Here is a 15967-nt window from a genome sequence, read left to right on the forward strand (position 1 = left end):
AGGAATATAAACAATTTGAATTGCTCTTGAATTTAATATTGAAATATTTGAATTTCATTAAACTTAAAAACTGAAATATTGGGAAGATCATTTTGCTTTACGACAACCGGAAGATTAAAATAGAACTACGATAACTGGCTTAAACTGGGTTTCAGCAGGCGTAAAATAAATAGATGGATATTAAGCAACCATATAGTAACAAAAAAAACGACAAAACTGTTGCTTTGTTGCAACAAAACTGTTAAAAATACTTGAATGAACTTATATTTGCCATTGTCATTCATAGCCAACTCTTTGTCTAGTTATTCCATACATCACTGGTGCTTTTTTTAATTTATAACCCTGCTTATGACTATCATATTGACCAAAATAGTATTCTATGCCTATTGATGACTGTTCCTCGTCATCAATGATTTTTCCAATTCTTATTGCATAATTTCACAGATCTATTTTCTTTGCTTATGTGATATTTTGCCACGCATTGAGAATCAAATATCACCAAAGTTCAATACAGTCCAATTTTACCAATTTTGAATATTTGAATTTCTATCAAAATGTACTCACAGGTCCCCTAAATACAAAATTTGTAATTTGGTAATTTAATGAAATTTTTCAAAATTATTTAGAACAAATAAATAATAATATATAAAGCACTCAAATTTTAGTTAGCAAATTTAGATTAATTAAAAAATATGTTAAATTAACTTTTGATTTCTTCGTTTTGAACTGGTCACTATACTTTAACAGGTTTTTAATAAAAATGCTTTTTGGAGTGGTGGTGTATTGTTGCAGTCTATTAATTACTTTCTTTAAATTATTTTAATTAAAACATATTTAATTGTGAATAGAATAACTTTTTATCATTATTTTTTTAATTTTTAAATAAAGTATTGTCACTGTAACTTTTTCAAGTACTTACTAGTACATTCTTCATTTGACAATCCCAAAAAATCCCGCCAAAAATGAAATTCCCTGTTGACGTTATTATTTTTTGTGGAAATTTAAATTTAGTTAAGATTATGTGGGAAAAATAAAATTAATCCAATGAAGGCGAAGTTTTAGTGAACTTTTGTATAAAATTAAGAGGTTTAAGTGCCTATCTATATACAGTACATAACATTTTCATTTTCTAGTACGAAATTCCTACTCACTTTCCTTCTTTTGTCGCACTTTTTGTAAAGTTTTTCTTTAAAAATTTAGAAAGTTTACCGATTTTCTCAAATGATTACGATGATTCAATGCAGTTTAAATTGTCTTCTATATCTCATTAGATATTTTTTCGATAATAAAGAAGGAATATTCATGCGTAGATTCACCTTTGTGGACACAATAGGTATCCCCGCAACCTTATAATAGACTTGGGACGTCACACTTACGCAGTCTATTCGCGATCGCAAGATACGGTGGCGCCGCGCAGCGAGGATTAGTGAAACTATTATAGAGGATTTTGAGTTTTGACAGCTACACAAGTGCTGAATGTTTTTGTTGTTGAGATGGAAATTATCAAAAATGAAAAACGTTGTGGTGTTCCCCAGTGTGGGAAAACAAGATCTACAGGCGTCAGTTGTCGCACAATGTCGCAAAAACATGCTTGCACTTGCTTCCCGCGCCCGCTTTGCAAGAACAATAGCATTCGATTTTTTTTGTTGAAATTGGCTACAAACACTTTGATTTAGATCTCATGAGGTTTCTCGGTGATGTTCGACGTTTGCAAACATGAAGATTTGATTAATAAACAATTATTTTGCTTCGATTGGATACCACAGAAAAACAAGTTTTTGGAACGAGAAAGCGCCTCTCCTTCCATCAACGGCCTTACTGATCCACCAAGTAGATAAAATATATCACCAATATTAATATCCAGGGCTTTCTCCATGTTAAAAAAAACAAATAAACAAAAAAAAATGCAAAAATTTATTTTGACAACTTGAACGAAAATCCTCTATATCGGCCATATTGCATTCACACCAGAGCCATCTCTAGGTAATTTCGTTCGCCAATTGAGGTAAATAGACTGACGATATTATATCCAATGTCTTAATAAAATTAAAAAAACACAAAAATGAATCATGCGTGATTTGGAGCACTGCGAAGTACTTAATCATCACCATCGTAGACGATATGCTAGAACCTCTATAATTATTAATTTATTGCCTTCTTCTATAATCACCTTATTAATTCATTTTAGTTTGTCCGCCCGTGGAAAAGAGATATCAAGTTGAAATTTTTATAGTGCACTCAGGATCTAGAAAGCAAGTTCAGTTCGTAACTGACGAGTATACATCAATCGGATCTTGGGTCTGTAGGACCAATCTTGTAAACCGTTAAAATGTAAAAAATTTTTCTTATAAAAAATAAACAGCTTTTGCTTGAAACATTTTTTCGTAAACATCACTGTTTACCCGTGAAGGCACAAATTAGGACAAAACTTTGATGTCCATTTTCTCCAAAACTATGAAGGATAGAAAGTTGAATATTTCCAGGTAACTTCAACTAGTGGTCTTGGAAGCATTTTCGAAAAACGAAACAACATAAATTGTAAAAAACTGTAAAAACTGTAAAACAACAACATAATTGTCTTGATTTTTAAAACTCTTCTAATTTATAAAAAATAATGCTGACATTCAACACTTTCTATACAGGATATTTCATCACTTAACTCAGTCAATTGTTTGTTTTACTTGTTTTGCAATGATTTTAATTTAACATTTAACTAAAGCATTTACATATAAATAACTAGCAGATACTCGTCCGCTTTGCTGGGCAATTTCACATTTAAAAACAAAGACTATTACGTTATAGCTCTCACTTATCCTCTTTTTGTTCACAATTTTATATATTTTAATTTTTTGTTAGGGAACTTTTTTGAAAATGAAGTTTTGTCCATGATACTCGCTGACATTGCAACTTTCTATAGGTCCAATCATTAACTTAATCTGATTTTTATACTTTTTGGATCAAAATTACCCCATCCACTGAGTTTCATCAAATTCCAAAACAAAAATTTAATTTGCGATTTTCTCGATTTTTTCAAGAGGCTTTAAAAAAATTGCAAAAAATCGAGAATTTTTTTAAATCTCCAATTTCGATAAAACTCAGTATATAAGGTAATTTGGACCCAAAAGTACAAAAATCGGGTGCATATGCTGACTAGTCGAACAGTTTTTGAGATACGAACTAAAATCGATCCAAATATTGCGATATCTCAGAAACTGTGCATCCATTCATTAAATTTACCTGATTTTTATACTTTTTGGATCAAAACTACTCCTTCCACCGAGTTTCATCAATTTCAAAACAAAAATTTTTTTTTGCGTTTTTCTCAATTTTTTCAAAGGGGTACCACTAAAAAAATTGCAAGAAATCGAAAAAAAAATTTTTTTCAACTTCGAAAAAACTCCGTATATAAGGTAATTTTGACCCAAAAAGTACAAAAATCGTGTGCCTTCGCTGACCAGTCGAATAGTTTTTAAGATACGGGTTAAAATCGATCCAAATATTGCGATATCTCAGAAACTCTGCACCCAATTATTAAATTTACCTGATTTTTATACTTTTTAAATCAAATTTACCCCATTCATCGATTTTCATCAAATCCCAAAACAAAAATTTTTTTGTGTATGTCTCGATTTTTTCTTCCATTCTTATATATATAGATTGAAAATTACTCATAACAGCCTCCTTTATCGCCAAAATTATCCACTGGAAATGTTGGCGTCGATTTGATTCTCCCTGCCATTACTACACACAGAGTCAATACAGAAAAGATATAGCCGGAGTTGGGGAGGTGGTACGTAAGAAAACTTTGGTACAGTGAAGAACATGATATATCAGCTCCTAAAAATTACCCGGCCCCAAAAGTAAATATTTTAAATAAACTATTATTTTTGGAATATTAACAATAAAAAAACTCAAAAAAATTCAAAATAATCATTTTTAAATTAATTATATCAAAAATGTTACAAATCACAAACAATAATTTCTTTTAAAGAATTTGAATTTTAATTAAGAAAACAGAAAAAAAGAATATTTCAAACATACGGATATTAAATATAATTTTTATTAAAACGATAATGTCAATTTGTTTATTTTTATAAATTTCATTAAAACAAATACAAATATTTTTTTATAGTTTATAAATTATGATGCACCAGTCGACAAGAAGTTTTAAATTAATGACCATACCTGTAATTATAATTATTGTAAAAATTAATAGATTATAAACAATTCTAGAATTATTAGTAATTTTTTTATAAGATATAGATCGAGCGATTTTAACAGAATAACGAGATCTAAAAAGTAGCTCATGTACTCAGTTGACAGGTTGGAAAAAGTGGGATTGTTAGGCAGAAAAAGGTCGGATGATAATGAAATATGTCGAGGACACTGTGCAAAAAGAGCAGGAGAAGGAAAATTACAAAATAATATCTTCAGGTCGTTTTTGCCTCAACGTATCCACCTTCACGTTTCATACATGTAATTTTTTTTTTTAAATTCTTTAAACACTCCTACATATATCGGGAGTGATTTCTTGAACCGTTTTCCTTATTATTTGTTCAAAATGGTCTACATTTCTAAAAAACCATTAAAATTCCTATCGAACATTCTCAATTTGTGCACACCCTGTACAGGCGATGTAAAAATTAAATAGCTGAATGTTAATATGTTCGAAAGCGAGAAGCAGGCTCGAGTACGATTACTGTGGCGCCACGATTTGACAACAGAATATTGTCAAACATACTTAAATAAAGCGAAAATGAAGAATACCAATTTTCGAGTTTTGGCTTGGTTTTCGATATAATGAAGTTTAAAAAATGAAATTTTTATGTCATTAAATTCGCCATTTTTCTAATTTTATTCATAACCATTTTGCTAACTCGACCCCATTAAAGGCATGGCCAACCTATATAGTGTGATCAAATTAACTTTTTGAATAATTTAATTCTGAGTTCGGAGAAAAAAATTGAATTTAGTAGACCATTATGATACAAATTGAGGAAACTAAAATCTAACATTTTTTGATGGTCGGAAGGGGTCCAAAAAAAATGGTAAAGTGGCCTAATCCGGTCTTTCACGTCAGACACCGTCGGATTGAGTTAAAAATAAAAAAGTGTTTAATAAGCTTAGGCGCCGTAAAAAGGCGAAAAGAATGAGCTGCGAATGAACCCGATTGGTCCATCGATGTCCCTACAAATTGCAAAAAACCATCGATTTTGCTCGAAATTTCAAAACTTCATAGCTCTTGTTGTTTTAAAGATTCAAAGCTGAGATTTAAATGGATTGTAGCTTTTGTACCCATGAAGTATCACACACAATTTCAGCAAGATCGAATGTATACTTTTTGCAAACCGCAGCTGAATGCAAAAAACAGAACTTTTGTAAAATGGCCCTAAAAAAGTTGTGGTGCGGTAATGCGCTATTTTTTTTACGCGATCATATGCTTCAATAGTTAAAGTAATACCTACTAAAGTGTCAACCTCTCATCTTAAGTAAAGGTTACTAAAATATTAATTTTAAATTACTATTATTTTAAATTACAACATTAAAAATAGGATGGGAGTAATGGGAGCAATTATTAAGACTATAATGTCACATAACTTCTGTCTCTTAATAATTGCTCCCATTACTTCCATCCTATTTTTAATGTTATAATTTAAAATAATAGTAATTTAAAATTTATATTTTAGTAACTTTTACTAAAGATGAGAGGTTTCCACTTTAGTAGGTATTACTTTAACTATTGAAGCATATGCTCGCGTAAAAAAAATAGCGCATTACCGCACCACAACTTTTTTAGGGCCATTTTACAAAAGTCCTGTTTTTTGCATTCAGCTGCGGTTTGCAAAAAGTATACATTCGATCTTGCTGAAATTGTGTGTGATACTTCATGGGTACAAAAGCTACAATCCATTTAAATCTCAGCTTTGAATCTTTAAAACAACAAGAGCTACGAAGTTTTGAAATTTCGAGCAAAATCGATGGTTTTTTGCAATTTGTGGGGACATCGATGGACCAATCGGGTTCATTCGCAGCTCATTCTTTTCGCCTTTTTACGGCGCCTAAGCTTATTAAACACTTTTTTATTTTTAACTCAATCCGACGGTGTCTGACGTGAAAGACCGGATTAGGCCACTTTACCATTTTTTTTGGACCCCTTCCGACCATCAAAAAATGTTAGATTTTAGTTTCCTCAATTTGTATCATAATGATCTACTAAATTCAATTTTTTTCTCCGAACTCAGAATTATCTAAAAATTGACGCCATTTTTTTTTTATTTGATCACACTAATAGATCAGTGAATGAACGCAATCACAGGGTAAACGGAAGGGATAAAAACCCGCAGACCTGTGCTAACACGACCCCATTAAAGGACTGGCCAACCTGTAGATCAGTGAAGAAAAAAAATTAACGAATTTGTTCGACGTTTGTAATATTACAATTTAAAATCAACTAATGTGTAATTTTGTAATTTTTAAATCAACTAAAGTGGGTAGTATAGTGTTATAATTGAAAATCGATAATATTAAATCAAAATCGACATATTAAAAAAATATAGGTATGTTTTTCATAAATCTTAGATTTAAATTTTAGTGTCCATAGGAACTTGTCAAATTTAAACGATTCAACATACAAAAATGGTCATATGTGTTATTTCAAATGTAGACTTTAGGAGTCGATTACTCGAAAACTAAGCCGAAACTCGAAAATTAGCACTCAAATTTGGTACTCTTCATTTTCAATTTGTTTTACTTTGTTTAACCATATTCCATCGTCCAATCGTGACGCTACAGTTATCGTACTCTCCCCTTAAATAGTATTGATTCATATGTAAAATTTCGAAATCCGTGCAAGTGCAGTTTTATTGTCACGGGTTCCAGGGCTATCAGGCTCAGATATAAAATTAAAGAGACAGTCAGAAAGAACAATATGAATCGGACTTTCAGGGAAAAAAAAATAGTATTTAAAAAAAAAAGTATACATACTTTTGAAATTCCCATTCTCTATTATCCAATGGACATACTTGTCGTGTCTTTAACCAACGTGAAATACAATGGAAATGAAAGGCATGCTGTAACAAAATTACATTGAATTATTAAAAGACTAACTAGAGACTAAATAAAAACTTACATTACAAACTCCCCAAGCTACTGTACATTCTTCACTGGTGGCCGATGCCTGATTTGCTTGACATTCTATGCATAAATCCATAATATGATTACGGCAAATAGCACAATTATCTACTACAATATCTGAAATTTTAACATAACATTAGTTTTTGAGCTGTAAAAAACTTATTAAAAAATTTCTTTTGTCATTGACAAAGTTTGAGGTTATGATTAAGTTAAACAAAGAAGTGAATTATTTTTTAACAATCCGATACATACGGTGAAAAATCTAACAGATATCAAAATTTTTTATCGCCAATTACAAAGAAATCATTTAATAACTATAATTTTATTTGTTAATACTAACCCCAAGCCCATAACGCTACAGCATTCCACTATAACAAAAAAAAAAATGTATTCGATTAAAATAATTTTTATGTTTTTAAGTAAATGAATGAAATTCTACACACTTTTTTAACTTCAAAACGTTTTTTTTCACCCTTGGAACTGCTTGAGGTAGGTAATTCAACTTCTTCTTCATCAACATCCATTGCAGACGCCATATTTAAACTTATGCTAGGACTTGTAATAATTTCTGTTTGTAAATTGCTTGTCACGTCTTTAGTTTTCGTCATAGAACGTAGTTGGCGCTGCATTTTCATATAGTATTTAAAAACTTCTTTCTTCAACGAAGGAGGCATTAAAATTATTATTTTTATTTATTTTTTTAATATATTTTTATTACATAATTTTTTTAAATCAATATGTACTTTTTTTTCTATTACATACTTTTTATTTCGGATTTTTGCGATAAGAAATTATTATGTAATTTTATAATTGAACATATACCGCGACTTTTTCTACTGCAAATTTGAAAAATAAAGAAATTAAATTTCATTTGTTTTCATAACAAATACAATTGATTTTATGAAGTACTCGAAAAAGGAGAATTATGATTTATAAATTAAATGCTCAAATTTTAAGTAATTTGGGCAATAAACTGTTCGCATTCAACAATAAATTTTATTCTGAAATATTGAGGATATAATGAATTTCCAGAATGATTTTTTAGAATTTGATAATGACTATGAATGTACATACATATCTATATATTCGTTGTGTGTGTAGTTATGATAGGGACAATAAAATCGATGCCAGCGCTTCCAGTGAAATATTTTGGCGTTAAAGGAGGCTGTTATGACTAATTTGTCATTCTTTACATGTTTATGTTATAGAAAATGTTAAATTAAATTAATTGAAAAACACTAATTAATTCAACTTAATGTATTAAAAATTGTGAAAATAAGAAATCAAATTGCACAAATAATATTTTTCAAATGTTAATTATCATAATTATTTCCTTAAATTTGCATCAATTATATAATATGATGCAATTATATATGCATCCATACAATTCTATAATTAAAGTAGTGTATCGTTACCATGGAAACGCCTCGAAAAAAAAAAACGCACGGTGCGAATAGTTCAGTCCCTCAATTTGGAAAAAATCTTTTTTGAGGGCACACTTCGTGACAAGGGGGAGGGGGGTTTGAAATGTTACCAAAAACAAAAATCTAAAAAAGTTGCACAAAAATTTGTTCCGGAACGATTTTTTTGGTGAAAACTATTGATTTTCACTAATGACATTAAATGGCAAGTTGAAGATATTTCAAAAATACGTATTTTGAACTAAGACTCGACCCTGTATCTTTTTCTGTTCTCTATTTGTAAGCAATTGAAGTTTTGAATTGGACAAATTTTTCTCTCTCGGAAACGGCTCATAGGGGGGATAATAATAGTATGAATAGAAACGGACCTATACTTGTTTGTTTTTGAAAATAGATTGGCCGCCGGTGACAATTGAACGGGTCAGCGACCCAAATACACCCTCAGATCAAAGTATGACTAAATATCTAGTTACAAAATACAAAAAATCAAATTTTTTTATTAACTTGTCTTGCAGTAATTGCAGAATTAACATTTTGGATATTATTCAAAAATTAATTAAAATTAGTGGTTTACAAGAAAATGTTTCAAACAAAATTTGTTTGGTTTTTTATAAGAAATATTTTTTACATTTAAACTTTTGTTCTATCTCTAACGGTTTACAAGATGGGTCCTACGGACCCATAGAACCAATTGACCTATGTTGCTCATTTACGAACTCGACCTCACTTTTAACATTCTAGGCACGCTAAAATTTCAGCTTGATATCTCTTTTCGTTTTCGAGTTATCGTGCTTACGGACAGACAACCGGAAATGGACTAATTAGGTGATTCTATGAACACCTATACCAAAATTTTGTTCTTAGCATTTTTAAGCGTTATAAACTTGGGACTAAACTTAATATACTATGTATATTCCAAATATACATGGTATAAAAATGGCCAAAATGTTAATTCTACAATTACTGCCGGACAAGTTAATAAAAAAATTTGATTTTTTGTATTTTTTGTAGAAATCTGGAGAGGTGGCAACCATAAGATAAAAGTTTAGGCTCAACGAAAATGATTTTTCTGGTTAAGAAAAGATTGGATTAACAGAGATTGGATTGAAGCAACTTACTTCAACTTGTTGTTGATAATCTCATTAAAAGATGCTCTCGAGTCGAAATGAGGTCAAAAGTTGAAATATACAGCTCAAAATTCTAACAACCGACTTCTGAATCACTGGACCTGATCTTTACCTAAACAACTAATTTACCAATAAAATCCATACATGGATATTGCTCAATGTTGACTGATTTGAAGGTTTGTTTTTCGTTGCACTTAACTAGTCACTTTCTAAATCACTTGTAATTCGTCTCTAAGATTTTATATTGAGGAAGCCGCATAAGCTTCCATTTATGATCAGTTTTCTTCACGTTTTAGTTTGTGGACTACTAAGCTTACCGGGTTGAGAACTTTTCCTATGGTCCCTTCGGTACTGGTTCTATAGTGTTTTCAATGTTGGTATACGAAGAACGTGTGCTCAGCGTCGTCGATTTGGTAGGGGCAGTACTTGTACATGAGGGTGTGTTGGAGACCCAATTTATGAAGGTAAGCCTTGAATTGCCCATGGTCCGTCAACATCTTGTTCAAGAAAAAGTTTGCCTCCCCGTGATTCCGGATAAGTGGATAAGTCAAACTTTGATGTTCGGGATCAGCCGTTCTTACACTAAAGACTTAAAACATTATCCATTTCTCTCTAGCGAAGAAAATAAAGCTGAAAAGGGCTTAAGGTATAGAAAATAACAAGAAAAAAAATTTAATATCGCAGTATGATATATTTATAAATAAATTTAAAAAGTGGATAAAAGAAAAATTTACAATATTTTTGATTTTATGAACATTATTTGAACTGAATTTTGAAATTTTGAGACAGAGAAAATCTACTGAGAAAAAAGCTTTGAATGCTCTTAATTAACAAATTGATAACTCAAAAAAGTACCAACTGAAATGTTATTTCTTATTGTCTACAATAAAACATTTTTTGAAAGATTTTTTCTTCATTATTTTTAAAAACAATTTTCATCTTTTTTTTTTATTAATAATAATTTTCATCTTATTATATTTATTATTATATGCCAATAACAATTGTTTAACATATTTAGATAAGTTATCTGTACACATGACGTTTTTTCGTGATTTTCATCATCAATAAATCTGTTTTTTTTATATATAAAGAAACAACATTTTGTTTTGTGTAAGCGATAAATTGAAAAAAAAATTATTAATGGTGGTTTTTTTAACTATTTACAAAAATGTTTTTTTTTTTTAATGTGACTTGGAATCTAAGATTGGATATTATAATTGGAGCCGTCATCACAAATACTAACTATCAAGCGAAATATGGTCACAGACCATATCTGCATCTTTTTTTTAGTGAGAGGGTAGTAAGGGGCATATTACACCCAGCAATAACAATAAAACTATACATACATATAACAACACAACGTTATCTATCTAAAATTTTTTTAAATATATTTTTAATTAATCTTTCTAGTTTATTTCTAATTATTATTACAATTAGTGTATTTTCAAGCAATTAGATTCCTGAATCTAGAAGTTAAATGGGTTTTCACACAAAACTGAAATTAAAATGAATTCTAGCAGCACATTTATGAAAGCCAAAGTTTTTTTTTTGTTTTTTTTGGTGGCGGCCGCTGTTCTACTAGAAAATAAAAATGTCCTAAATAATTATTACTGACATATTGTATCAAATTTTCCGAATTTCTTAAATTAAATTAATAATTAAAAGACAATCTCATACACGCGTACATACATACAGTCATACATACAATTCTCACTTGATTAACGTCCAAATTTTTTTTGATTTTCCATCTAAATTTTTCTACTTATTTTCTAAAAAATATTTTTTTTTTTGAATTAAAAGGTCTATTTCTCATCTGAACTTATTTTTTTTTATACTCAAGCAGTATTTTTTTTTTATTCACATTATTTGATGCTGTTTCTCAAAATTTATTAATTTCTCTTTTGTTTTTTTGTTTTTTTTTTTTTAATAAATTAACATCAATAATTAGTAATTTTCTCTAATTAAATAATTTAATATATTTTTTATTTTTTCATCAAATTATGAAAACTTGTGAAACAGCATTTTTTTTTTGTAAAATGAAATTAAATATATTTTTATTAAAAAAATATAAGTTTCTTAATAATAGGTTTCTTGTTCCAACCATCCACCTGGATTTCTTCGTAAATAAAATCGACGAGTTTCATCGTAAATGAAGATGGCTAACATGAATGGAATGGCAGGTAACCACCAAACAAATCTACAAGAAAGATTAAATGTTATTAATAATAATTAAGGAATGGGAGAATAGCGGGTTCCTAACATCAAGGACTATAGATATTCTGTGCGAAAGTTACGATAGTTCCTCAATTGATTGGCGATTCTAGTTAAACGTATAAGATTTTTTCTCAATTTTGCTCTGTTAAAAGTAAACTTAACTCAGCTGATGGTTCTAACTATGGATAAGGTAGTACGAGCACCAATTTAAGATTTAGGGTTTAAATTATTTGTATCTTATTTTCAATTTTAATGATTAATTTTGTTATAACTTCATGAATGTAGACGAAAAAAAAAATTTTTTTTTCGATATCTGCCTTGGTATTTGAAGTTTCGAAAGCTATATATTGTCAGTTATAAACATAATTCATCATCAAAATTTAAAAAAAATATTTTTTTAAATTTGTGTTCCCACTACCGTGCTTAGACATCCTTAATTAGTCGGGCACAACGGGTTTTCTTGTTTTCAATAATTTATTAAGGTTTTAACTTTAATTTAAATCGTTATTAAAAAAAATAATTTCCATCTGTTAGTTTTTCAGAAATGTATGAAAAGATACCATCGATCTACCGTTTTACCATAAAACCAATGTTAAATATGCCTACTATTGAAGTCATTTATTTATTTAAATAATCAGGCAACCCCCTTAAAATTTTCAGAATTGATTTAGACTTAGTCCAACTTCATATAAAAAAAGCTTTTCATTTAAAATTGCCTTGGTGCTCGCAAATTCTTACTCGCACAGGTTTCAAAGAGGGGGACGTTTGCATAATTCTGCTTCACGTCAAAATAACTCGATAGCAACTTCAAATTTCTCGATTTGAAGCCACAAAGGTCTGATCTGCAGTTCATAATCGAAGTCATATCTCAGCAGAGTGAGGATTTTCGCTTCAGGATGATCTTATTTTCTTGTCCGATTTTCACCGATCAACACTTAGTTCAGAAGATGTATTTCCAAATAGATGCTATCTCCTGTTTGATACTTACTTAAGTGGGAACATTCGAAGACCCTTGTCCATTCCTGGTGTGTAGGACAAGAAGGCAGCAAGTGCGGTTTCGAACACTAATCCAAAGTTTAAGGCCCAGTTTCTGTAAATTATAATACATTAGTAAAACTTTGCAACTAGTGAAAAACGAATATAGTTATTATGGTGGGGGGTAATTACCTCATTCCTTGATGTACGATTGAGTTACGTCGAGTTTTACATACAATTAAATCAGCCCATTGTACAACGACAATTGATACGAAGAAAGCAGTGTGACATGTATATTCCAAAGTTTTTCTGTCTCGGTATGTCTGGAAATAAAATTTATTACTTTAGATTACGAATTTTACTGTTGCATTACGAATTTTATTGTTGTATTGTAAAATTATTGTATAAATAAGGATTTCGACTACGGTGTAGTCATCAAGTATGAGTAAAAAAAAGGTTATTATTCTTCGAGAGTAATGTTATTTGTCGTTAATTTGTTGACCACTTCAAAATTGGGACGTCAACTCTAATCTGTGTTTTTATTATATTCTTGCCCTGGTGAAAATATTTTCTGCCAATGGTCTAATTTAGTCTTGCAGTTTTCTGAATATATCTGGTTTCTCTTCAGAGCGAATGAATAAGTCAAAAAAACTCTAAATAATCTCCAGGCAAGTTTTTATATTCCTTACGAGAAGTATTAAATATGATAAAATTTACAGTTATTAATTTTTCGAAAATCTGAAATGTTTTAAATTTAAAAGAATCCAATAACTTGTAAAAATGCAGTTTTCAAACTGCTTAATAAGTTTTACATAGATCTTTCATACTTTTTTAGAATTTTTTAGACTTACTTATTCTTCTAGAATTGTTTTTCAGAAGACTGCAGGACTAAATTAGACTATCGGTAGAAAATATTTCCACTTAGGTGATCTTATCTACGTTTTAATTTTAGTCTATATCTTGACAGTCAGTGCCAGATTTTAGTATTAGGCAAGTGAGACTAATTCCCATAGCGTCACAATTTGAAGAGTGGCATAATAAGACAATCAAAATTTTTTTTAAACATAAACATGTAACTTACCCATTCTTGTCCGTATGAATCAGTTAAATCATTGACAGCCTTTGAATCCCAATGTTTACGAATACCAAATAATGTTAATGGTAAGAAACCATTTTCAGCCATAATCACAAAGTATACAAAGAATCCAGCAGCAGCCTGAATCATACCAATTTGTCCGTATGCCATAGAGATTAACCTAAATAATTAATTTAAAATTGTAATATAATTTTTAAAACATTTTAAATATTATATTATTATTTATATTCAATAAATATTGTATTATGTGTTAAATAAAATAAGTATAATAAGTGTCATGTACTCACAGTATTTTTCCACATTTATCAACAAAAAATATTTAAAGCATGCTTAGAAATAGTATGTTTATTGTATAGAAAAGTAGAGAAAAAAGTAAGTAAGTAAATTTCAACCCAAAACAATGTTAATTTACTGCCGGCGTTAGAATTACTTAACAAATCTACTCAATTCGTTTTGAAAAGATGAAGTTTTAAGAAAGTTTTATTTTAGGACCTTTTTTCTGGTCTAAATTGAGTAAATTTGTTATAATTTAAAGCACAAAAATAGCTTTTCAAATTTAATTAAAAGTTATCTTATATTAGTATTCATAATCGAATTTTTGCGATACATAAAACCTTTCTTTATTCTACTTAGCAAAATATAGGACTTTTATTTTAAGTTGACATATGCTTGAAACTCGATAATAATAATTGTGGAAAATGCTTCAAACGCTTAAATGCTTAAATTAGAAAGTTGTTCTTTATAAAGATGCAAACCTTTATAGTTTAGACAGTAATTTGTTCATTCAATTTGAACAAAAATGGTCTTTATAGAAAAACAAACCACTTTTGAAAATTGGAAACATTGGAAAATTTTTTCGGAGAGTGTATAGATTTCGCAGAAACAATTATACGAAATAACAATTTTGGGTAAAAAATTGTTACTTTATTCATCAGTAACAACTTTCTAATTTAAAGTTATGGAATTGATTACCAATTATGGAATAGAATAAGCTTTTCATTGAGCCTACACATTCAACATTTTTTGCTTGAAGCATTTTTATCGACAAAAGTTATTTTTCGAGTTTCAAGAATATGACAACTTAAAAAAAGCAGTCTGTTTATTCTTTTCAAAATTAAAGATATGCGAAAATAATTTGTAAATTTGTAAATGACTAAAAGAAATCATCGGAGATATCCTGATCGAGTTTTTTCTGGGGTGCGATAACTGTAAGTTTCCACCAAATCAAGTGATTCAAAATGTTACAAAAAATAAGAGTTTTTTTTCTATTACCAGGCGAAAACGCGTCCAAGAAATTTTTTTTAAACAATGGTTAAGAAAGGAACGATTGAAAATGAGCGATATCTTTTATATTTTGTCTCTTTTACATTATGGCGTTAGATAAACAGCTAATCTTTTTCGTCAAAAAATTACTGCTAAAATAATAAGATTAATTTGTTTTGGAAAATTAGAAAAAGATTAAAAAAAATTTTTTTGTATTATTTTAGTTACAACCGATTATTTTTTCATGGAAAATTATATACTGAATATATTTCAACATCAAAGACTTCGATTTGATTCCGTTGATATTTTCAGCTCGATATTCTTTACGATTCTGAATTACTTTGTACAATAGTAATTAGAAAAACGTTGCATAATCCGCGAATAATTTTAAATCTTTTATTAAAATTTTTTAATTCTACAAAATTAGATGTGACAAATTATAATAATGGATCCTTTCTACTCGAATCGAAAACTATTCTAAATGAATACTAATATAGAAACTATTTGTTACAAATATTAAAATTCTTGAAGTTATTTCCATAAGCAAATTTTTTTTGTAATTACTAAGAAAAATTCCAAGTCATTATGTTGAAAAATTTATTATGAAAATAATTCAAAATAAAAGTTGTAGAAAAAATTGTATGATTTTTTTTATGTGACTGTCGTACATACCTCGAAATATTTAAAATAATGTATATTTTTTGAGAGAGAGAGATGGAGATGTTTCATTTTTTGTT

General features: G+C 29.1%; 2 protein-coding genes across 5 annotated transcripts in view; both read right to left on the bottom strand.

The window, feature by feature from the left end:
- Nucleotides 1-4140: 4140 nt before the first annotated feature.
- Nucleotides 4141-7738, bottom strand: LOC123293855 (RING-box protein 1A). The gene is made up of 5 exons (XM_044874813.1): nt 7578-7738; nt 7475-7502; nt 7130-7251; nt 6985-7070; nt 4141-4185 (listed from the first exon to the last, which is right to left on the bottom strand). Exons 1-5 carry the CDS (start codon nt 7668-7670, stop codon nt 4173-4175), a joined length of 342 nt encoding a protein of 113 aa, XP_044730748.1. The 5' UTR covers nt 7671-7738; the 3' UTR covers nt 4141-4172.
- A 3967-nt stretch (nt 7739-11705) lies between these two features.
- LOC123293841 (sodium/potassium-transporting ATPase subunit alpha) overlaps nt 11706-15967 on the bottom strand; it is a 45458-nt gene continuing 41196 nt past the window's right edge. For all 4 annotated transcript variants that reach the window (XM_044874786.1, XM_044874787.1, XM_044874784.1 and 1 more), the window contains 4 exons: nt 13953-14127; nt 13064-13194; nt 12885-12986; nt 11706-11879 (listed from right to left, as the gene is read on the bottom strand). In XM_044874786.1, coding sequence (XP_044730721.1) covers nt 11759-11879; nt 12885-12986; nt 13064-13194; nt 13953-14127 — 529 coding nt within the window. In that variant the 3' untranslated portion in view covers nt 11706-11758. The remainder of the gene's footprint in view (nt 11880-12884; nt 12987-13063; nt 13195-13952; nt 14128-15967) is intronic.

The sequence above is a fragment of the Chrysoperla carnea genome, chromosome 2 (assembly GCF_905475395.1).
Source record: "Chrysoperla carnea chromosome 2, inChrCarn1.1, whole genome shotgun sequence".
In the NCBI taxonomy this organism is placed as follows: domain Eukaryota; kingdom Metazoa; phylum Arthropoda; class Insecta; order Neuroptera; family Chrysopidae; genus Chrysoperla; species Chrysoperla carnea.